We start from the raw sequence: 26,172 nt of genomic DNA, 5'->3' as shown, positions 1-26,172 counted from the left end.
TTGTGACACCGTATGAAACTGAGCTTCTAAAAGTTATTCATAATGTGGCAGAAACTGGGATAAGCTATTTCGCAGGAGTAGAGCTAAGTGCTGGTCAGTCATCAATCGGTTTCTAATGGTATTTTTGTGAAGCTTCTTAGTAGAAAACACCTGTTAACTGATGTAGAAAAAAGCAAACATCGCAATTATCATTTGCGCATGAGATTTTAGATTTTAGTTTTGGGAAACTTTATTTTAACAGGGACTGTAGAACTGTTGTAGAACTTAGTTTTGGAAACATTGAGAAATAGTTGCTTCAATTTAGTGTTACATTGCAAATCAATAAGTTCGAGCTGCAATTCTGGTTTTACTTATTTCTAATCTACATTAATCGGCATACTAAAAATGTCCAGGTTTTCTTCGATGATTATGAAATCTTGGAATCTTCGCTAAAACTTATCATGATGATATTTCACGCTTTTTTCATAGCTCTTAAGATTGTATTCCCTAACTGTAATAGATTTTAGCAAAATAAGTTAGATCTCTTTTCCCATTTTATTTGGAAAATAGATTCAACTGCATTTTAAAAGCCTCAATATTACCCCAAAAATATCATGGATTAATTGATTTCTTTCCTCTAGTTTAAGTTTCAATAGATTGATGTGACTGGAAAAATCTGTCAAAAATAGAAAGTCTGAAAAGCCATAAAATAGCTTTAAAATGATTACTTTTAAATATCAACGTTACATTTGTTAGTGGTCATTTTAACAATAAGAATGTCACGAAACACTACAAACAAAGCAAAGCTATAAAAGCAGTTTTTATAAAAAATTATATCTGCATGCACACAGCCGTTGAGATGGATGTCATCACTACGTGCCTGTTTGAGTGATCGAAATAAACAGAACTGAACTGCCCTTCAGAAATGGTGAAACTTCAATGGTAGAGATATCAGGTAGAGATGGTAGAGAAATCATAGATAAATGATTTTCAATGGTTACAAAAACAATTTTCACGTGATATGCTTAAACCTTGTAAGTTTTAATAAATTAATCCACATTTGCAAATATTTCTAGGTTTTTATATTTAAATTTTTGCTCCACAATTCCAAATTTGGTCTACAAAAAGCATTAACTTTATCACTCGTATCCAATATCCATTTATATGTATTGGCTCCTTGAATCTGAAGGTTCAAAATACTTAGTTTCTCGAATATGTCAACCAAGCAGCGTAATATCATCAAAAATAAACCATCCCGGCTTCCGGTCTATTTTCTTCTAGAAAAACTGACGATTTTAAGACTTAATTCAAAAACACGTCATAAAAACTTCCCACGTGATAACCATCTTGCCTCACAATAAAGTAATAATGCTGAATGTACTGCACCCTTGTCTGTACAAAGTGCAAAAAAGATTCTAGTTTTCAAAAGTCTCATTTTTATATAATTAACTACTGTTAATATTGAAGTTAGCATAATATTCAGACAAGGAGACATGTCTGTGGAAGCCGGAACTTATCTGTGGATCATACAGCATGTACATATACACATTGGTCACACTATTTTTGCATCGGTTATATAATAATTTAAGATAGCAAATAATTCGAGCCAGGTTGCTTTCTATTGTTTGCAGAAAAGTAGTTCTTTAAATGATTTTACTTTTAATGTGATTTTATTTTTAATTCGAAGTATTCTCGAGGTTTGTTAATGTACTGACTATGAAGCGTTTCCAACTGTCTTTTAAGTTAGGTTTCATGCTGTCGGTTGCTAAAATTGTTAAGCAAATAATACACAGACATCTTTCATCTGGATTTATTTTAGTTAAGGTAAACACAGAATTTAAGTATTCTTGATAATATTTTCTCCATTTTATTATTGGAACCACTCTCGCCTGTGCACTTGTTGATGCTTCACTAGTATCAAATGCTCGCTTACTCCCAAATAAAAATTTGTCCATGATTTTGTATAAATTTATATTTACTTCTTGGGATATTTTAATACCGTGAACTGTAATTACCATGTAAATTACAACATACACATTTACAATAAATTTAACGCACGTAAAAGGTAGAGAAGGACTGACTCGACTAATACCTAGACTAAGAGAGATATTGGTTCCGGATCGGTGTTGCCACATTTCCATAAATTCACTAATTCTCGGCTATTTGGTAAGTAAGGTTTCACTGTAAGTTTAGCTGCAAAATACTTGGGCAAGATTTGATTATTAAAATTGTGCTGGATATTTGCCTTTAATTCTCAAAGTTCATTTATTCGAGCATTCAACCTTATATCAATTTATTACATATTGTTCTAAAGCTTTCTATAGAATAATCTTTCATTTTCTCAACTCTAGCTGTTAATACCAACAGAATGGTTAAAATCTGAGTTTATTGCACTTCAAAAAAAAAAAACAGGAGCCAAAAAAATGCAAAGATTACCGTACTCTCAGTCTCATGAGTCATCTCCTAAAATTATTCCTAAAGATAATTCATAAGAGAATCTACAAGCTGTGTGAAAGTCAAATTTCCCCCAACCAGTTCGGGTTCACAAATGCTGTTGGTACTAGAGAGGCTTTGTTCTCAGTACAAGTCTCATTCCAGAGATGCAGAGACGTCAACTGCGACATATACGCATGTCTGGTTGATTACGAGAAAGCGTTTGATCGAGTACAGCACGCCAAGATGATGCAAATACTAAAAGAAACAGGAATTAACAACCAAGATCTGAAAATAATTAGAAATCTTTAATGGAATCAGACAACAAATCTCAGAGTTGAAGGTGAATACACTGACTATGTGAAAATCATGCGTGGAGTGAGGCAAGGCTGTATTTTGTCTCCTCTAATCTTCAATCTGTACTCTGAAAGAATATTTATTGAAGCTTTGCACGAAACTGAAAAAAGGTATTTTACTAAATGGTTACCGGCTAAATAACATCAGATATGCAGATGACACCATAGTATTTGCGGACAACTTAGAAGACCTACAAGTCAATATAAACGTTAAGAAGACAAACCTTATTGCAATTAGTAAGAAAAGGAAGGTCAACTCTACGTCAACCAATCCCCTGTAGAAAGAATGACGCACTACAACTACCTCGGCACCATAATAAATGAAGAATGGACCAACAACCAGGAGATTAGAGCACGCATCGAAAAAGCTAGATCCACCTTCAATCGGATGGGGCCTTCTTTAAGAGTCACAACCTCTCTCTTGATACAAAAGTAAGAATGCTGCGATGCTAAGACTTTTCTGTCCTTTTTTATGGTGTTGAATCGTGAACCTTCAACGAAGATATGTGCAAAAAGCTGGAAGCATTTGAGATGTGGCTATATCGGAGAATGCTTAAGATCCCGTGGACTGACCGAGTCACAAATGAGGAGGTCTTCAGAAGAATGAATAAGAACCGAGAGGTACTGGCCACCATCAAATCTCAAAAGTTACAGTTCTTCGGACATATTATGCGAAATAAATCCAGATATGCTCTTCTTCAAGCCACCCTGCAAGGAAAAATATTTGGACAACGAGGTCCAGGAAGAAGAAGAACATCTTGGTTAAAGAACCTCAGAATCTGGTTCAATACAACATATGTGCAGCTTTTCCGCGCTGCTGCAGATAAGATAAAGATTGCCATAACGATCGCCAACATTCGTAACGGATAGACACATCAAAAAGAAGAAGAAGAGCAGCTAATATCCATTCTCTAACTTTGATGAATGTTATGTCATCCAGTAAGTTGTTTATGTACTTAAGTTTCGGTCTTACTCTGGTTCACTGTCCTACCGCAAAAACAATTCTGGCTATTATGTCGTCTCCTCGCCTGATTATATACCTATCCATCCAAGTCAAAACTTATGCAAAAGTTGTAACGCCTATTCCACAATCCTTGCCCTTTCAGTCCTTCATATATTCTTCTTAAAATTTTTAGCTCAAGTGCTTAAACAGTTCTTGTTTATTCTGTGTAAGTGTCCACATTTCTAACATATTTTTTTGGTCAATTGGGTCAATTTTTCATCGCAAGCCAAGTAGCGCTTATAGAGGAAATATATTTTTTTAATGTTCTCGTTGACGCTATGATCCCCAGATATCCATATTAATTTTTAGCTTAGATATCTGAATATTTTACTTTAAGGGCGTCTATTTTTAACCCTCTTTCATTGCAGATGCCGATAACGACCCAGAAGAAACTCTATAAACGTATCGATGTTTTCATCTGTATATCCTGCCACTTAATTTTATTAAATTTCGTGCCATTCGAAATAATCTGGAGCTCAAGAATTTCATTTTTAGTGCAAGTTGAATTAAATTACAGGATATTCCTTCTTGTTTTAGTTCATTTGGAACTACACATTCTATTTGGAACTACACAATAGCTTGGAACAGTTTTTTTTATAGGCTAAGTCATACGCGGCTCTGAATCATACAAATAACTTTTATCAGAGTCAAGCTGTAGGATTATTTCAAGAATGTGTTTCACTGTTAATATTTGTTCAACGTAGCAAAACATTGGACATTTTATATGCCATACTGAGCATTGTGGTGCGTCTATAGTTATCACACACCCTCATGTATACCTTACATATAAGTAGACAGTAAGTATACCGTCTTTCCCTTCGTGATTAATCCAAATGATATGCCTATCGATTTAATGTATTAAACATTTATGATATTTTTGTTTTCTTTATATCGTAGAATTATGGTATCTTTGTTACAGAAAAAGTTTTTGCTTCTTCAATAAGTTTCTCCTAATACACTTATTTTGGTTTAGTTATGAAAATATGTTTTTGTTGGTTTAACTTCCCGTGAATGTACTAAAATATAACTATTTTTAGATAATTTATGGCTTTAACTTGGAAGTCCGACAACAAAATTATAGGTATATGTGTTAAGCAATCACCCACGCATAATAATTGGAGACAATTCCAGTTAAATTACCTACAAATGCGTCATACGTTTTAAAAAAATCTATACCATATTGCCGATACACATAGGTACTAATAAGTTAAAAAAAAAATTAAATATCGCAGGGAACTATCGCAAATTGATCTATTGTAGCGTGGTGGTTAGGAAATCTGAATTGAGGGTCAGATATAAAACCCTTTTTGTCCAATATTTGGTTTGATTTTTCTCAACAGAAGTTTTTCAAAAACCTTAGAAATCATGATACTACGATTAAGAAGATAAGATATTGCGCATAAGTCGTGACGTAATTGGAGAGTTGCACGTTTGTAATGTCAGTTTTTTGTATGTGTCAATAAATAATCTTTAATAAATAGTTTGGAGATATCCTTTTGTGTACGATTATTGTAATTATTAAATCTTTATTTAATATTATTATTTTGCTAATTTAATAATTTCATCACAGAATGCATAAAAATTCCATTTAACTTTAACAAGAATTCAAATTCTACTCTCCAATGACGGCATGCGCGAACACGACCGATTTTGTGCTACGGGAAGATACTATCTTGTTAGTCATAGTATCATGTTAGAAATGACTGGGAGTAGACTAATCGATCGGTATGAGCTGACATCTTTTGGACCTTTACCAGGTTTTTAAATGAGTATATTCTGTGCCACTTTCCATAGCAAAGGGAAGTAGTGCAAACTTCACATAGCATTAAAGAGCGTAGTGATTATTCTGTAGCAGTCATGAGTTAGTTCTTAAAAGATCTTACCTGTAGATATTTACCAAGATCTACCGTTTGTTGTAGCTGCTTTCATGGTGTTCTCCAACTGATTGGATAGCCTGATTATCAGAGAAAGTCTTGAAGGTTTGGAATATCATTAGTGTATAATAGATAGAGTAACGAACCAAATAGATTGCTGTACCTTCGCTTTGATTTCTTTCAGCACAGAATAGGCGTCCTCCTGCATGACTCTAAAGAATCTGTTTAAGATGTAAGATTCCAGCAATTAAGAGTATTGTTTTAGTACTACTATTTTTAGATTGTGAGTGTAGACCCTTATGCTATACTTTAAAAGCTTAAGCAGCATCCAGAAAAATAGCTGAACAAACTTTCTTTCTTTCCAGTGCTTTTCTTATTAAATAAGTTATTCTGTAGCCCAGCAGCCAAGATAGTGACCTTCTAACCCAGAGCGCATGAGTTCGATTTTCACACGCATGATCACTAAAGCCGTCGGTCTCCCTGGGCTACTGAGCATTATTACTAGTTAACTGAAACAGAGTTAAATATGCGATTGGCGTCGAAAAAATTAGAAAGGATCTCCATGGCACAAATGCCATACGATATTAGTATTTTTATTCTAGCTATGTAAGGTGTTATGAGGTACCGGGTGTGAATAGCAGTTAGTCCTCCTTTTCTTTTCTTGGTAAGTTTAAAAATATGTGGGGTCCCTCAATACTTATTCCTTTCGGTTTATTTCATTAACATTTGGTGAAATAGCCTTTTGTTTGAAAAAAAAATAACCTTACAGCTTTGCACAATAAATCAACTTCTCGGATGTAACTTTTACTTATGTGTAATATGTTTTTTAGTACTTTATCATAATTTTCCTAATATTTGTCACGATGCTTGTTGGAGGAATTTTGGGATACGTTTTCCGTGGAAAGATCGACCAGACTATTAGACTTGGAATGGAAAGTTCGCTTCGCGATTATGGACAAATGAAAGAAATTACAAATGCCTGGGACGAAACTCAAACTAGGTAAGTAATTTTACTTTTGCTTAAACGTTTCGGCTATTTGTCATTTTCAATAAACACTTTATTTTATAAACATTACATTATACAATAATTATGTTTCATGTTAAAACTCTTTAGATGTTAAAACTCTTAACATGGATTAAAAAATTGGTATCTGACATTAACAGATGACATCTGGCAGGTATCTTAAAACAGAAGTGGTTTAGGGTCGTATCTTAAATATCTGCCACGGTGCATTTAAATTTATTTCTTTTTATTCTAGATTAAAATGCTGTGGTATCTACGGATACAGGGATTGGCAAAATAATATTCCTACCTCTTGTTGCAAAATGACAAGTAATGGTAATCGAGTACCTTGTCACAGTGTCATTGGGAACAATGAATTCACTATTTACGAAAGAGGTTGTCTTGATGTCACCAAAGAATATGTCAAGGCACATGCTGTTGTTATTGGCACCGCTGGAGTTGTCGTTGCATGCCTTATGGTAAGTTTTTATACAAAGACTTAATATTATTAATAGCACTTTAGTGTTTAAGTTTCTTCAAGTTTTTAATTTTCTGTACCAAAGTATATGTTGGGCTATGCAACGAATGAATACCGAAATTGTCACGGCTCCAAAAAACCAAGAACAAATCGTTAGAACTAGATGAAATATACTCTGAAATTTTAAACCTTTTTAATATGGATTATATTGACATAATGGTAGAGATTATTAACGATATATATCAAGTAGGAGAACTACCAAAATTATGTACTATTAGTTATTCCAAAAAAATCTAACGCCAGCAAAAGCGAACATTTCAATCTAATAATTATTTTGAGCCTAACAGTAATACCATATCTAAAAATCATATATCGCAAAATATTTCGAAAATGTCACACCCATATAAGCCTATAACAATTTGATTTTAGACTGAGTCTTGGAACCAGAGAATAATTGTTCAGTATTCGATTTTTCAAAAAAAATGCAAGAAAGCCAAAGCTTTTTTCTATGTCAAATACTGTTAATGCGAATTTTAGGTGTAAAAGCACTAGACAAAAACGATATACAGACTGTGTTTTACCTATATAGACACCATATAGCGTCAGTAAGACTGGAGAACGGTCTAACAATGCATACACATATTAACCTTGGTGTAAGATAGGGATCTGACCTATACTCATTCTATTCATAAAATACTAAGAATGCGTCTATTAAAGAGCACTAGAATATACAAAAGCAAGCAATATAAATTATAAGTTCTTATCCTGTATATGATATAGTGTCGACAGAGTGGTGATAGCATATAGTACAAAAGACGTCCTACTTTTACTACCAAAGTAACCAGAGCAGACCTAAAAATTAATACTACATAAACAAAAATTATGTTCATAGACCGACACTTGAACTTGCAAATATAACCAACTTTTTCAACTCAACAAAACAAGTGATAACATTTAAATGCTTTGGCTGCAGGATAATGGACCAGGTCGACTCAGACGTGTAAATAAAAATAAGGATAGAAATGTCAAATACTTCGTTTTGTTGTTGAGTAGAGGCTTGTGAAGCCACCATTAATTTTTCGTATTTGAGGCGGTCAAAGGCCTTTCTATAATCGACAAAGCACATATGCAGCCGTTTTTGAACCTCAAGATACCTTTTTGCCATCAATGTCAATCCCATAATTGCTTCTCTAGTACCTGTACCCTTTCTAAAACCATATTGAGAACGACTCAGGTATTCTTCACACTTACTGTGAATTCGGTTATAAATTATTCGCATAAAAATCTTAGCGGCATGACTCATTAGGGATACAGTTTGATGGTCTTCACATTTCCTTGCTTTTTGTTTTATAGGAAGAGCTTATTACGTATTTTTGAAAATTAATGGCAAATATCGAGCACAATTTTAATAATCAAATCTTGCCCAAGTACTTGGGCAAGATTTGATTATTAAAATTGTGCTCGATATTTGCCTTTAATTTTCAAAGTTCATTTATTCGAGCATTCAACCTTATATCAATTTATTACATATTGTTCTAGAGCTATACATGTGGATGTTAGCCAGCCATGCGGTATTATGCCATTTTTATATATAATGTTGTAGAGGTATGTTAATTTCCTGACGGCATTATCACAGGTGTTTAAAATTTTCGGCTGTTATTAGGTCTTCGCCAGGTGCCTTGTTGTTCTTTGCGTCTTTTATTGCCTACAAAACTTCTTCGGTGAGAATGTTTAATTTTAATTTGTATCTATTTGTGGGTGCTCTTCTGTCGTCTGATCATCCAATATAACATAAACAAATCTTTAAGATATTGCTCCCATATTTCTTTCTGTTTTTCAGGGTCTAATTCCATTTGGTTTTTCTTGTTTGTTACAATCGATAAGCGTTTCAGCTACATATTTAACCTTTCTGTGTAGTTCTCTATCTTTATGACACTTATTCTACCTCTTTACATTTTTCTTTTATCCACTCTTCCTTAGCTACATTTATTTTTTTCTCAATTTCCCTGTTGAGTTCTTTGTATCTTGTTAGGTTTTTGTTTTTCACCATCCGTCTCTTCTCCATAATTTGTAATATTTCGTTTGTCATCCATGGTTTTCTATGTTTACGGTTTTCTTTCTGTATACTTTGATCTGCTGCCTTCAAGACAGTATTTTTAATTTTCCCCCACATGTCTTCAATGTTTTTTTTTATTGTCTTCTCCTTAGTGGGAGCTATTGTCTTATACTTTAACTGCATGTCTACCACGTCTTCATTCTTCTGTTGCTGTCCTTGGTCAGCACTACCCCATGCTATTCTCTGACTGGGTTTAGCCTTGTCTACTCTTTTAAATTTTAATCGGATAGTTGCGACTACTGGATTGTGGTCTAAAGTAAAGTTCGTGTAACCTTCTGGCTAAGGTCTAGTGTTAGGGTTTTCAGGTCGCGCAAGCGCCCCTAAGCCCAGTTAAATTAGAAATTTTAAATTTTTGTCCGTGCCGGGATTCGAACCGAGGCCCTCCAGCTTGTTAAGCCAGTAACATAGCCACTGAGCTATGGCTGCTCACAGGATTGTGGTCTGAATTTATGTCACAGCTTGGGTACGTATTTACATTTAGAACACCATTACGTAATCTTTTGTTAATTGTAATGTAGTCGATTTGGTTCTTCACAATATTTCCTTAGCAATCTTGAGGAGACCTCCACGTATATAGACGTCTTTTAGGTAATTTAAACCATGTGTTAAAAACCACCAGGCTGTTCTCTTGGCAAAATTCAACAAAGCGTGTCGGTCGTTCGTTCCTGCTTCCTAAACCATATGGGCCGATGATCGATTCGACTTTTTCTGCTCCTACTTTGGCATTCCAATCTCCCATAAATATGTTGATGTCGTCTGATTTTATGTGTTTTTTGATCTTTTTAATATCGGACTAGAAAATCTTAAGATCTTCGTCTGGGCTGTCTGCTGTCGGTGCGTATATTTGTATTATATTGATGTCGAATGGTTGTCCATTTAATTTGATAATCATTAATCTGTCGCTAACTGATAGGAAACTTTTCGTGTGTTGTTTCATAGATGCCGTTACCAACACCTGACTGGGCATCATTATCTTTGCCTGCATAATAGAAACGGTTGCCATTTACTTTATCCACGTATCCTTCTCCTTTTAATCTCACCTCGCACATACTAAGTCACACAATCACAAACCTAGAAGGTCGATACGTCCGACTCTGTGGTATAAGAGGGGGGGTACGAGCTCCTCCCCTAGAAGGATATTATAAAAGACAAGCTATTAAAAAAAGTAAACCAAGCATACTTAAATTGCTTCGGCTACATATCTAGAAAACCGGGGATCATGGAAATAATGATAATAGAAGAAAAGGTAGAAGGCCGCACACCAAGAGAACGATCACCAATATGATGGTCAGGTGGGAAAATCAAATCACTGATGGTTTAGAGTGTCACTATGCGCTAACAGAGACTCAGGCAGAGGAGGAAGGCTTGTACCATAAAAGTTCCGCGAATATGCTAGTAGGATCACGTTGCAAATAACAAAGTTTTAAAAACAGTGAAAGGCAGTGTTTTGTTAAGGGGGTTCAAAATAAGAAATACCATTTATCTACAGCATATATCTTGACACCAGAGATATAAACTCACAAAACAGAAAAATAAAAAATTAGGGAAAATAGGATAGAAAATAAACTTTTCAGAACGGCACAAAGCCGTTCACAGTTTTCAAATTTTTTTATTTATAATAGCAACAAAAAAACTACTCACAAAAATGAAGAAAGCAATTTCAGTAATACTAAAAGATATTGGCCTTTCTTTCATTGTAGCGAAATTTAAATGTATATCAATAAATAGTAATACTAAAAGATATTGGCCTTTCTTTCATTGTGTCGAAATTTGAATGCCTATCAATAAATAGAACAGAAAAAATTATATGGAAAAATTTCTTTGAAAAATAAGTGCAAAGATGAGAAAGTCTTGAGTTTCTAGAAAACTAAATCTATAAGAACACACGTACGGTCGAAATGACCGGGTCGTTATTTACAATTTTAACTGGCAGTGTTTTTCAAAAAATTCAGTTGCAAATAATGAATTGGTTGCCCATATGAGTCCATTTTAAACTGAGTTGTAGAAATAAATTACATACTTACTTACTATTTATTTAGCTAGTGACGACCGGTTTCGACTACTACAGTTTTTTGGTCACTACCAGGTCACCGGCAATGTACAATCTTTAAAATGCTGAAACAATTACACATTTAGACAAGGCGAAGAGCTCGGGTTCTTTCGGAAAAATATTCACATAAGATTCTTTTCATAATCACTTTCATGAGAGCAAAAAATTTGGGTTTTTAAAGGATTGATGGCGATATTAATCCTGTGGTAATATATATGATGGTTGACAGTAAAAGCGAGGACAGTAATAGCGATGATAGAGAAGATTAGTATGATGTTAATATGCAGAGTAAATTATGTGATAATACAAAAATCGGCGGACACAAAGTGCCAAAATTTGAGAAGTCTGTAAGTGATAGTCAGACAAAAAGTAAAATTTAGGCAACAGTCCGAAAAATTTCAAATAATATAAAATCGTTTTTAAAGCGAATGCATGTTACATATATAAAATGAACAATTTTTTTGTAATTATTTTTATTATTTACATGCAAATAAATAAAAAGTTGCACTTGTTTTTGTTATCTTTTAGTTAGATCTTATTTAAAGCATTAATAGACATGTCACGTTAAACAATAGTAAAATTTAACTATTTTTCTCAGACCTATTATAATAATTACATACCTATATCTGTCTGCTAAAAAACAAGTAGTTTTAATGCATTATGCTGTATTCAACTATACGTATCCGCTTATTAGTAAAATTAAGTTAACTACACCTACACATTGCTGAATGCGGCTCTGGTTAGAATGACTCGTATATAAGCAGTCTATGTCATCGAATGCGATAGTCTGTGGACTAGTACGCATTTCGATGCGCATCGCCCCGCCTCGAATTTTCCCATTGGCTCTTGACCTGGAAATCTCTATTTATCGCTCGAACAGCGCATATAAATATTGGCGATTTTCAGGTCAGCCAAGTCAGTCCCTCACGGGCTCTCCGAGAGCTTAGTGCTCTCGGGGCTCTATTTCCTGCATTTATTTTCCATACTCTGTGGCTGAGAATTGTTTCAACTTAACTTGGTGTTTTATTTCGACGAAGAAATTGTCATGTAAGAAATATCTTGCCTTTTTCAAGGCAAGAGACCGAAATATTTACAAGTCCATAACCCGAAAATGGACTTAAAGTAGAGGAGCTCTCGACGTTAACTCCGAAGCCCTCTACAGAGCACCCGGGGATTTCAGAAGGTGGTTAGACCCTTAATTGTTCCTCCGAGGTGACATCTAGTAGCATCAAGTGCCTGAGAGTTTTGGCAATACTGATCTACATAAGCCAAACGGGCCGTTCCTAACGTGAAATAAAGTATAGGATTGCAAATAAATTTGTCTTCTAAACAATCCACCAGTTTTTTTAGAAAAACCCGGTCGAAATAAACCATGGCACATGTCCACCCTGTGTAAAGAAACGGTATTTTCAAAAAGATATCAAAGACATTGAGAAATTTCGCATATTTAAAATATACTGAGTGACATTAGAAGTGTTACACTCAGAAGGAATAATTTCTTGAGCTTCATTTTTCAAAAACAGAATGACTATAAAACATGCTATGATAACAAGACCAATGTTTTATATTTTCTACTTTTCTAAAAATGAAGTTTTATCTTTAAATTTTCTTGTGAAGAGACGGATTTGTGAAAACCGGTTCGTATAGAAATCTTTAGTTATTATTCCTCAGTCTAATTGTAATCAGTGTAAGAAAATACCTCGAGTTCGAAGACACCAAAATTACCCATGTGTTAGCGATTTTAAAAAGGGTAGAATTATTGTGTATAGAGATATGGGTTTGTCGTATCACGAAATTTTCCATCTTGTTAATTATACGGCAATGCCGGTTATACGTGTCTGTCGTGTGTGGACAAACGAAGGAAAGAGAAATACGAAGAAGACCAACTGGTCAACCGAGGTGTACCACAGAGCGTCAAGATAAGCGCTTTAGATTACTGCCTCTGCGATACCGTTTTGTCACTACATGTCAAATTGCTGACCAATGGTTTGGAGTAGTAGGTAGACCTGTTAGTATGCATACACTATACCGTCGCATTCGAGCCGCCTTTGGACTGGTTTTATTCCGTCCACGACTAGTGCTTCCTTTGACTGCGGATCACTATCATCAACGTTTGAATTGGTGTAGAGAACAGCAGCATTGGGTGGCAGAATGGCGTAATGTAGCATTCAGCGGTAAATCATGATTCTGTTTAGGAATGCATGATGGTCGTAGAATGGTAAGACGCCGCCGTGGAAAGCGACAAGATATCGGGTTTGCTGTTGAGAGGCACACAGGACAGTTGAAGTAATGGTTTGGGAGGCTATTGCCTATGTTAGCCGATTACCACTTGTGTTTACTAGAGGCAATATGACAGCTGCGCGTTATGTTGACGACATCTTACAAATCACTTTTCTGCATTATATCGACGGCCGTGTCCCCATATTGCTCGTCAAACTAACAAATCATCAAATTTTATTGGAAATAAGCCACAGTTGCAGGTTAAAGTAAGTTTATTGACATTACAGTTTCCACTTCGAAAATCGTTCTCAAAATTCAAACGTTATTAATTTATGTATGTTGGAATGTTGAGAACGATTTCCGAAGTCGAAATTGAAACGTCAATAAACTTACTTTAACCTTGAATTGTGGCTTATTTCCAATAAAATAGTAATTACTTTAAAATGCCACAAGAAAATAACTTAAGAACAATATTAAGAAACTATGGACTTTCTCCAAGAAGCTGGCGTTAATGCGTTAATGTTTTGCCGTGACCCCCTGTGCTTTGAATTTAAATCGTATCGAACACGTATGGGATATGATGGGAAGGAGACTGTCCACTTTAACTAAAAAAATTATTCCTTGGTGTAACACTTCTAATGTTACTGAGTATAACTGTTTGAAAAATAAGTTTATACAACATAAATTTGATACATTATGTCCTTATTTAATTTATATAACTTCTTTTTCAGATCCTTGGGATGATATTCTCATGCTACCTGTTCAAATCAATAGAATAAACTCCAACAGGTGCCAAACAGACGTATCCATAAAATGAAAATGTGAACCAGATCCACCTAAAGTTCCCGTATACTGTACTTATTATCCAAGAGACTTTAAGATCAACGAATATATTATATTTTTGAATGACACACATTTACATATTACATAGCACATTTTAGGAGAATTTCTCACCATCACGATTCATATTTGTGTTTTTATTATATATTTACATAGATATTATCTATAGATATATGGCCTTCCAGTCGTAAGATCAACTATAAGTTACCAAGTATATTTATGTTGGTGGATACTTTAATATATTTTATTCTATTAACAAAATATAAACATATAAGACAATAAAACGAAAATAATGGTACTTGTTACAGATGTCAAATATTTCCAGTACTTATTAGAAGACAATTCATTATTGAGGTTTTAAAGCTTCTGTTTGACTAAATATTATTTCAAAATTTCACTTAAATATCTCCGTAAATAGAATTGGACCTGAAGTTTTTGTATTGAAAGTAAATTCTCTCTCTTTAATTTGTAACCACACTAGATGACTCATTTTATTATTCTCTCTAATCTACTCTATTCTACTTCCCTAAGTACATAAGTTCAGTTCTGGACAACTGTGTTTTATTTTATTTTCTCTTGGTAATCTGTTTTATGTTATTTGCTGTTCTCTAGTAGAATAACAACGTGACCCTTATTCTTTTGAGAGATTATCATTTTGTCTGCTTCAAGTGACGTGTTCTTCTTCGACGTGTTCTTCCCTGCACGTGTTTTTCAACTTATTACAAGATATTAAAATATAAAAATATACTTTTTTACAATATTGTTTTAAATGTTAAGTTTTAACAAAAATTGTATTTAAAAATCCTTTATAAAAGTATATAATTAAAAAAACCCTTTCGGGCTACATCACATAACGTTTTCGGACTAAAAACTCAAACATTAGTTTATTACCAGGTGTACACGAGCCGAACCACTAAATATTTGGCTAAAAACCCTTAAAATGTTACAAACTTTATTATGTGTTACACCTTTATATTATGTTTTGTTAAAAAGACGGATTTGTTTGTGATGTTAAAGTTTTTAACAGATACCCTGCATGGCAACGTAAGACTCTCAATGGAGGTTGCTGTTGACCCTGAGACAATGTCTGGGGTTCTAGGGAAATTGTCTCAGGGTCAACAGCAACCTCCATTGAGACTTTTATAGTATCATGCAGGTTATCTGTTAAAATTTTAATATTCCACCATCTTTTTAACAAAAATGTAACATATGATAAATTTTGTAATAATTTAATGGTTTTTACCCAAATATTAAGTTGCTTGACTCATGTATGCCTAGTAATACACTGATGATGGACTTTTTAGTCCGAAACGTTCTGTGATATAGTCCGAAAGGGTCTTTTATAGTATAAACATTTTTAAATGAAAATTTTGTGATTCGTGGTATACTCCATCATCCGCTATTGACACTGTGTCAGGTTCATAACATAGGTACTGTATTTACGTGTACTTCCATTGCTATACTTTTGTTTTTAGTTGTTTAACAACGAGTCTGATATACAATCGAAAATATTTTAAGATTCTGTGAATCTCTAAACCTAGTTTTGTTCCTCTATAATAATTTCTCTAGGTTCTGTATATAATAGCTAAACATTTATGACTAGCATTTTGTTGTTGCCTTTTTCTTATTGCTAAAAAGTTTAACACCCAAACCGTACAAATAATTTATTTTTTGGTTAGTAGAAAAATAATTAAAATATCCTACCAGACAAGTTATTATATTATATCTATAAGTTTAAATAAACAGTACAAAATATTAGTTAAAAAAACTTGTTTACCAGTAGAGTCTAAGGATTTAATAAACATGTTTTTAGATATTATTAGTATTTTATAGAATTCTTACTCGTGTTATATATGTTTGGCTCTATGTATATTTGTTTTTATTGTATATAATTGTTTGTGCTCTATGTGCTATAGAATATAATAAATATCTTTATACAGTAAGATGATATCCGAGTTTTTATATTTTTTAAATATATTTATGTTAGGCAACACAATTAAAGAAATAATTTATAGGAATGCGATTCCAAACTTCGCTTTTGTGTCGATTTTTTTGCACTTGTATATCTAGGGCCGGCAGACTAAAGCACATAAGTCAAAAAAATCGATTTGTCCATATATATGTCCATATATGTTTTCTCCACCGACTGATTTAAGCACATAAGTCATAGACGTTTATTTCACATTGATTTTAAGTAGCGTACTTTTTCAACCTTTCAATTCCTGTAAATCTTTAGACGTTATAAAGAACATAAGTTGACTTATATGACAAAGTCAACTGATATAATATTCAGTTTTGCAGATTTATAGGCATAACTTAAGTTGTTAGGTATCTCAAGTGCTTGACGTTATCGTTATGTTATAACTATATACTGTAAGAATATACAGATATTTAACTTTAGGTAGGTACCTACTTAAAACATGTTTAGTCTACAAAGGAAAAGTAATGTAAACAATATTAATTATTTCGAGTTTAAATTATATAAATTCAGTTAGTTTTGTTCTACGATTCTTAAAGAACGGTGATACTTAAAGATATTTCATTGTAAAGAGCTACAGTAATGGATTTTTACGGAGGAAAAAAACTGGTTAATTTGGTGTTAAATCAAAAAGCTATTGTCGAAGGTAAGTGTTAAACATTTTTTAAATAAATTGTGGGCAGTTTGAAGAGTTTTCGTATGAATATTTTTGTTCCTACATTGGTTTTTGTTGATATCTTATTTTTCAGGTAACCGAAATCAGCAACCAACAAGCAGTGATTTGATGGAGAATGAATCTTTAACATCGTCAGGCATTCAGGTTATTGTTAAAGGTAAGAGTAAAACATTTTTTTTAAATAAATAGTGGGCAATTAGAGGAGTTTTTGTAAAAATATGTTTTATTCCTACATTGGTTTTTATTGATGTTTTATTTTCTGGTCACCGAAATCAGCAACCAGCAAGTAGTGATTTGATCGAGAATCAACCTTCAACATCATCAGGTCTTCATGAGAATAAGTTTATTGCATCACATTTGGATTTTTCAAGTGATGATTCCATACAAGATTCACATTATCCACCTCCAGAAATAAAAACAGGATATTCAAGTTCAAGTGATGAATCGACTTCGCGAATCTCTCCGACAGTGTTACCAAAAAAAGAGTCTTCGCTCCATTAAACACGAGAAAAAAACGAAAAGAAATCTGGGTAAGTCATATAAAACTCTTAAAGGAAAAATTATCGCTGATAGATCCATGAAAGAACTGCAGGCATGCCGCATGAAATGCAAGGAACGTATACCTTTGGCTAAGAGAGAAGCGATATTCAATGAGTATTGGCTAATGGGTACATACCAAAAAAGGTCTGCTTACATGTCATCATTAATAGAGATTGAAGACAAAGCTACCCAAAGACAACGCGCAATAGATCCTGAAAAACAGAAATTTCGTATGAAGACGTATAAATATTTTGTTGTAATAGATGGACTGCGTCAAGCTATTTGTAGGGGATGTTTACTAAAAACCTTTGACGAAAGCGATAATTTTATAAAAACCGTGGCAATGAAGAAACGGTCTTCAGTAGGTGGTACACAAATTAATGATTTTCGTGGAACAACTGTACCTAAAAATAAAATATCCGATGACAAAAGAAAGGAAATAAAAAACCATATCCTGTCTTTTCCGTCGTATGAAAGTCACTACAGCAGAAACAGTACATCAAAGAAGTATTTGCTCTCCCACCTAGCAATCACCAAAATCTATCAACTATTTTGTAACACGTATATCAAGCCTCTGTCTATAAAAATTTAGAGCCAAAAATTTAACAAATTAGGGTTGTGTTTCAAAAAACTCCGTGTTGATACATGCTACACTTGTGATAAGTTTAAAATGCAAATTCAACTTTGTCAAGATGAGGAAACCAAAGCTGAAATAACTTTGCAACATGATAATCATAAAATGACAGCAGATCAAGCTTACGAATCGAAAAAAAAAAACGACACACAGATGTATCAAAATGATAGTACCGTAAAAGTGTATACATTTGATTTACAACAGTGTTTACCGACTCCATCATTGACTTCTTCTGTAGCTTTTTATAAACGTCAGTTGTGGACGTTCAATTTGACCATACATGACAATAAGACTAAAAAAGCAGTATGTTATGTGTAGTATGAAACTATTGCTGCTCGAGGAGCGAATCAAATTGCATCTTGTCTCTTTAACCATCTTCAAACAAACCTACCTAATAACACAAGAAGTGTAATTTTTTACTCTGATACCTGTGGAGGTCAGAATAGAAACTCTCACGTGAGTTCTATGTTTACGTGGGCTGTACATAAGTTACAGTTAGAGAGAATCGACCATAAATTTATGGTTCCCGGACATAGCCATTTAAAAGTTGATACAGATCATGAGATAATAGAAAAAAAGAAAAAGAAAACAGAAATCCAAATATATCATCCTCATGACTGGATACAACATATTAGTCCAGCAGTACCAAATTTCAAGTTGTGGAAATGCAGAATACTGACTTTTTAGACTTTGCATCGTTACTAAAAGGCTCTTTGGTATTAAGAACTAAAGATGTAGATGGAAAGCAGTTTAAATGGTTGGACAAAAGGTGGCTCCGCTATGACATGGAATTTGGAATGGTTTCTTACAAAGTCACCTTACAATTGGAATCAGAATTTTACAAGATAAATTTGAGACGGAGGGCATCCTTTATACCTAATGACATCCCAGTTATATCACTATTGCCTTTACCTATATCTAAAAAAAAGATGACTTAATTTCTCTAGTAACATTAATACCAAATGTTTTCCATAAATTTTATATAAATTTGCCTAGTAAGGAAAATGTAGCTAATATGGATCCTGATATTTTAGATAATGAGGATGAATAATATTATAAAAATATTGTGTTGTAACCAATTAAAATACATAGCTGTACTGTTAGACAGAAGTCATATATGCCAGTGTTCTTTTTAACAGGAAAAACAATTTTCCATACTTTTTATAGTCATACTTACCCACTAGTAAATATGTCATTCACACTCTCATAAAATACAATAAACGTTTTTAAGAAATATTGAATTATTTTTTTATATAGTTTTATTCAATCTCTGAAAATCTACACTTTTTGACTTAAGTGCTTTAGTCTGCCGACCCTACAATATACATATATATATATATATATATATATATATATATATATATATATATATATATATATATATATATATATATATATACAAGTGCAAAAAAATCGACCCAAAAGCGAAGTTTGAGAACCTTCTGCATCAATATAAGAAGTTGAACAAGATATAAAGATGTAATATGCAAGTATTAACTTTACTATTGAACTTAAAAAAACTGATATCGCATTATTGCAAGGGTCTTTATATTATAAAAACAATATGCAATACGACCAGAGTTGTCTAAATATTTATCACTAGAACTACCGCAGGAAAAGCGTTATGAGCACAGAAATCATCAATTACAAAATAAATTTCTTTATTTTTTAGTATTAAATAGTACCATCCCTACTCCTAATATACTTTCATATCGATTTCGCATGGATTGGATGACTTTTCTAACAAATTATTGAGGCATTGATGCACATTCATGACCAAGCGTAGCTCTAATTTCCGTTATGCTCCTTTGTGCCTAATTATTTCTGTTCTGGACCCTTAGTTTAAGCTCATCCCAAACATGCTCTATTAGATTTATGTCCGGGCTCAACGCAGCCAATTTATTGTAGGTATACCGCTCTCAGTCAGATAGGTGGTGGTGACTCGTGCGGTATGGCATCGTGCATTAAAATAAACGCATTACCAATAAATCCCGCGTATGGAACCGCATGTTCCACCAAAATGCCATTGATGTAACGATCCGCTGTCAAACCTCCTTTACTTCCTCCACCAGACACAAAAACCAACTCGGTTTTGCCATCCATGAAAATTCCTGTCCAAAACATACAAAAACCGCCACCATATGACACAGTTTCTCGTATACAACCTTGAGCAAATTACGCTCCTGACCTTCTGTAGGATAGACGACTCTTTTCGTTGCCATGTAGGCAGATCCTACTTTTGCCGGAAAATTATACCCGACTCCATTGATAGTTGTCCCAATCCAGATGTTCACGAGCAAATTCTAGTCGCATTTACTTCTGGGCTGCAGTTAGCTTGTTACTTGTAGCTGACATTTTGATTTCAGGTTGGCTGCCTTCAGTCTCCTTCAGACTATCCAAACGCTGGTAACCACACCTCGGACCTCTCTAAGCTCTTCTTTGAGATTAGCACCAGTCAATTTGTCGAAGTGTCGATTTATCAGGGATTTGTAAAGACTTGATTTATAATAAATCGTAATTTAGTTTCTCAGTTGGACCGTGCTAAAACTATGGCCTTAAATGAAGAAGACCATTCACAGGGGTTCGTGGCGGAAAGAATGGGTGTTTTTGAGTAATGTCTCATGGATATGGAATAGATTTCTGGAGCCGAGTTCGATACAGAATGTATTTCACCCTGGTAGATCCATTGTTACCATACCAATAAGCAACAGAATAGATATATCAGAATTTCCTTTCGGAGAAATTCTTTTATGTCTATACCAGTCCCCTAAAGAGACTTTAAGCATGCTACAGGAGTCAGAGTATCATTGGCTACAGTAAAAAGTTTAATTTTATAGTCAGGTTTAAGGAGTCGTTGACTAATAAGGATTCAGATAGAACCTAGACATGTTCTTCATCGCCTCCAGTGAGCTCCAGAACACATACAGCACCGTCAACAGTTTTATAATTTTCAAACGAGACTTGTTGATGTCGAAAGTATATTTGCTTCTCGCTGAAGATTATATAAAATTCAGGCACACATTATTAGTTTATCCATGGTTTCCGGATGTGTAGAATTTTGCTAAAAAAATATTAGAAAAACTGCACAAAGAATGCCAAAGGCGTTTTCAGTTGTCGAGTCCGAAAAAAACGATAGTTATATATTGCTTTAGCTTTATCAGTAACTAATAAATTTTTTGTGTATAGTTTCGTGAGATGTTCATGAAGAGCAGATGCCTCATCCCTAAGAACAGCATGAGATACCAGGATATTTATACCAGGCAGTGATTGTGCCGATAAAATCTTAAATTCTTTTTGTATAATCTTTTGTCCAAATCTGCTTTTTAAATATATGCCTAAAATGAAATATGTTTTATTAGAAAAATTAAAATTACGTTCATTGTAATAAATTTACCTGCGTCTCCTTCTCTCCCGTACGATCCTATATCTACTGCAACAATTTTATTGTCTGCATCTACAATTATCAATATAACCACTGAAGAAAACTCTTTATAATTGAAAAGATTGGAACCATTATTTTTTGAAGCCTTTATCTTAAAGAGATCTATATTTCCTAGATATTGTTTTGAACATTTTCTCTGTTAGTTGTGGCATTACTAAAGACAGCATTCTTGTAATAATGGGTTCAACAACTTGCCATTATTATACTAATTCATAAATGACATATTCGACATATTCTAAACTGAAACGCCAACGATCTAAAAGATTCTCACACCAAAAACCTAAAAAATAACATCTAGTAATTCACGACACCTACCTTATTGTTTTATTTCTATAGTTATAAATAAAGATTTCAGCAAGAGATGGGGATTTGTAAGAGATTACTACATAAAACTCGAAGCAAGCCTAGCACGGGTTAATCTGGGGAAGCAGCTGAAGAAATGATCGGATCAACCGTCACTCTTAAATATTATCTCTTCGGGCAAGAGGACGTAAATTTATATTTTCTCCACTATCCAGCCATAAAAGTTCACTGCTAAACATAGGCTTCTTAATCGTGTTTTTAACTCTGTCTCTCATCCAGTTTTTATTTTTTTTCTTCTTAAATCGTCAGCTCATTGTGTTGGTGGTTGATTGACGCTTCTCTTGTCTTCCCCTGGTCTCCATTCTAATAACCTCTTTTGTTCATAGCCCATCCATCATTCTAGCTATGTTCCTGCCATCTCCATTTTAATCTGGTTATCCTTTTGATGACATCAGCCACCGTGGTTCTTCTCCTGACCTCTTCGTTTTTTATTTTGTCTCGCAGAGTTATTCTTAACATTTATTTTTCCATTTTTCTCTGTGTAACTCTTAGTTTGGTATTCGAGGCTTTTAGTAAAATAAGTGTTTCTGGTCCGTATGTCAACACTGAAATGACGCATTGATTAATAAGTTTTCTCTTCAGGCTTGTGAGCAGCTCACTTTTAAAAATGTCTCTTAGTTTTTCATATGCTGCCCACCCAAGTCCGATGGTTCTCTTCAGTTTATGGCTCTGATTATCCCTGCCAATCATAATTTCATGTCCTAGGTATTAATATTTATTTACAAGTTCTACTTCTTGCCCGCCAATACTGATGTTCTAGTTGGGTACCAAATTTGTCATTATTTTTGTTTTCGAGATTTTTTATATTTAAACCTATATCTTATGTAGCCACAACGTAGCCATTTTCGTTTTAAGAATACCGCTGTACTTGCTTTGTTGGATATATCTGATTGTGATTGGATATTATGGAAACAACATTATTATTATTCCATTTGCAAACTACTATTTCACTTTCCTCTAATCTGCAGTAGTCAAACGAAACCCTTTCTTTCTTTTTTAGTCTTTCTGAAACCTCAATATCACAATCTTTACCAAGGTGGTTTTCTCTTATTGTACCTGTTTCTCTACATCCTCTTGCTGTAAGTTCTTCCAAAAGCAGCAGCGGAGTAAAATAGTTGTCAAAATATATGTCATAGGTCATCTTGAATAGTGGATGAAGATCCCTGATATGGATCAAACCATTCCACATAACCTAGCCTAGTAGTCCCTATCCAAAACTTATATCCCCATCTGATAGGTTTATCACGAATAAACTGCTTGGAAAATAAAACATGGGTTTTCCATAATAGCATTGACCATTGACTCATCCAAGCTGTGGTGTTCTTCTTGTGGTGCTAAATCGAGTAATTTTTTATTTATTACATCAATCATTGGTCGAACGATTGAAAATTTGTCCTGTGTATTCAATTTTGCATTGTCACAGGAATGAATATTCTGTATGACAAATCTGAAACCGTTTCTAGACATTGCATTAGCTACAATCGTGAATAGAATCAGGGGATTTTTTCCAAGTACATATAATAAAATTCCAATAAAACATTTAATTTCGTTTGTTGTAATATTGCCTTCACGGTTATGTAAATTGGCGTATATATTTGAAAATTTAACAAGCATCTGAATAACTGTATCAACAAAAAATAGGAAAAAATTATCTACCAGGGAAATGATGTTTTTTGGACCTTCTATTATACTCCAACTAGAAATCTAGCTATGTATATCTCTCTTGGTCCATCGATAGTTTTTGCGGCATTTGCTCTTCTGTTCTTTTACATTTACTGTAGGAGCTACTTGTTTTTTAGACTTTGACTTATTCTTTTTAGAGTGCTGCAAAGGAATGTCGTCTTTATCTTTATTTCTATCGGATTTGGTATGGGTTTTTGGATCATTTATAACTATCTCTGCCTCTACTGGTAGTTAATTTCCTGGCAAGTTACTTAATTCCACAGCATCTTCATCACCGCTATCCTCGTCAGTCTCTTTCCCATCTTTGGGTGGAAAAATAATTATGTCGTGAGGAAGTTTATTATCTGACAGATTTCTTCTGTCTCGTCCATTAACTCACTTAAAGGCAAAGGTTTTGTCCAGTACTTAAAAAATATTCATACTTATGATAGCGAAGAACACCACCGTTCTTTATAAATAACACCAAACTTTGATAGCCATATACAAAAATAATAATAGTTTTTCTATTATATACCTTTTTATATATAATATGAAAGGCATTTTAAATACATACATAAAATATCTTTGAAATTAAGGGATCTAAACAATATATTTTACTCACCTTCTATCAGTTATGTTTGGAAACTATAAACAGTCTTTCAGGTAACCTCAAAAATTCTGCAGAAAATACCAGATTTATACAACAATTGTTAACATTTTTTTAAATCGTTTCTTGTTACACGAAACAGCACGCCATCTCTTAATAACTAGCAAAATAATTAAATTACAGGCATCTTTGTAGCGAGGTCTTTTAAAAGGACGGTGGCCTTAAATGGGTTAATATGTCAATTTATCGAATACTTGTAAAGATTTCTTTTAGTAAAAGTATATATAAAACATATGTGTTACTTTTGTGTTTGTGTAATTTGTGCTCAGGAGTCAATAGATGGAAACACGGTTTGTTGGTATTAAACAAAAGTCGTCATTTATTTATCGTAAGACGTAATCAAATACGACCGGAGTCAAGCGAAAGTATTCTCTGCATTTTTTTTTCCGTTAATATAGCTGTTTAAATTCAAATATGGTTGTATGAATTAATCAATACATTTGCCCTCCCTGTATTCCTACGATAATTAGCGGTAAGTTCACCTAGTTTTACCTGTACCTATAAATTGTTTTTGATTGTTTATTGCAACCATTTAAATCTTAATAATTACTTGCACCTATAAGTAAAAGTTCATTCATCTCGCCAGGGCTATCGAAGGAAATATAGTTGGTGTTAATTTATTTATTATTAATTCTCGTAATAATTCATTGTTTGTTTCTTTCGCCACAATAGCAACAGATCAAAATTTGGTATGCACCTTCTACTATTCTATTCTTAAAAAGGTCAGATTCACGTTTTCTATTAATCTCGTTCATCATCTAGCACTATTGAAAGAGCAACATCGAGCTCATCCATGGTCGCTCGTTTTCAGCGCAAAACGTTAACGGAAACAACGCTTTTTGAGTTTACATATTTCTTTGTTGCAATAAAGAACCCTGATTTTTTCACTGCAATTTAACATTATTCATCGCATTATTCAATCTCCCAAAAATTGCCCTAGAAAACAACCCGCCTGGTTCGAGACCTCCCGGAAGACCACCTAAAAGATGGAGGGATAGTTGGCAATCTACCTCCCAGGAAATTAACCAGAGGCAGCTTCAGAATTAAACAGATCGAAAGATCTCCAAGAAGTAAGAGAAGAAGAAGATTATTCGATCTAAATTTACCAGTACCGCATTCGAGGACACCAAAGCTTAAATATTCTTCAATACAACCACATTTCAAATGTCTCGATTGTATTCAGGGTATTGATGTTCAAAGTCCAAGTTTTACATTCATACAAAAGTATAGACCATACATCTTGCTAATTTTTCATGTGTTTCTAAATTCAGTAAGTTATTGAACAATAAGGGCTTGTATTTTTGAAATGTGTATCTTTCCTGTTTAGTTCGAGATCTGATTTCAAAGTAGTTATCTAAATTTTGGGAGATCCAACATCCACGATGTTTAAACCGTTGTACACTTTACAGCTCTTGACCGTTTAATACTACTGTTGTGTCTTTCTTCCCTACTTTACTGCTTTATTTAGTTTTAATGGTGTTTAACGACAGTCCCCGATTTCTTCATACTATGTCTTCATACATAGTATTGTCGGCACATCGTATATTGTTAATTATTTCTATTTCTGTGATAATTCTTGTTTGTTACTAAAATATATTCTCAAAATATACGGTAAGGACGGTGGGAGAGAGTGAATAATCGTATCTTACACCTCGTTCGGTATTGATTGGCTTTGATTCTCTGTTGTTTGTACTAATAATGGCTGTTTAGTTAAATAATTAAAGCTTGCCAACATCTTTTGGCACCCTAAAGTGTCCCAAATAGTTATAGTTTGTTTATTTACCAACTCTTCTATTTTTAAGGGTTTAAGAAGTAAGTGAAGAAATTTGAAAGCCTTAAATTGTAAATATAATGCCTT

General features: G+C 33.7%; 1 protein-coding gene across 3 annotated transcripts in view; it reads left to right on the top strand.

The window, feature by feature from the left end:
- Positions 1-16,300, top strand: part of Tsp74F (Tetraspanin 74F) — a 67,049-nt gene extending 50,749 nt beyond the window's left edge. For all 3 annotated transcript variants that reach the window (XM_072525854.1, XM_072525855.1, XM_072525856.1), the window contains exons 4-6: positions 6,476-6,645; positions 6,905-7,127; positions 14,244-16,300. In XM_072525854.1, the coding sequence (XP_072381955.1) occupies positions 6,476-6,645; positions 6,905-7,127; positions 14,244-14,291 (441 nt within the window). In that variant the 3' untranslated portion in view covers positions 14,292-16,300. The remainder of the gene's footprint in view (positions 1-6,475; positions 6,646-6,904; positions 7,128-14,243) is intronic.
- The last annotated feature ends 9,872 nt before the right edge of the window (positions 16,301-26,172 follow it).

The sequence above is a fragment of the Diabrotica undecimpunctata genome, chromosome 3, assembly GCF_040954645.1.
Source record: "Diabrotica undecimpunctata isolate CICGRU chromosome 3, icDiaUnde3, whole genome shotgun sequence".
Classification (NCBI taxonomy): Eukaryota; Metazoa; Arthropoda; class Insecta; order Coleoptera; family Chrysomelidae; genus Diabrotica; species Diabrotica undecimpunctata.
Note: the sequence above shows the minus strand (reverse complement) of the source record. Positions and strands in the feature narration are given on the sequence as shown.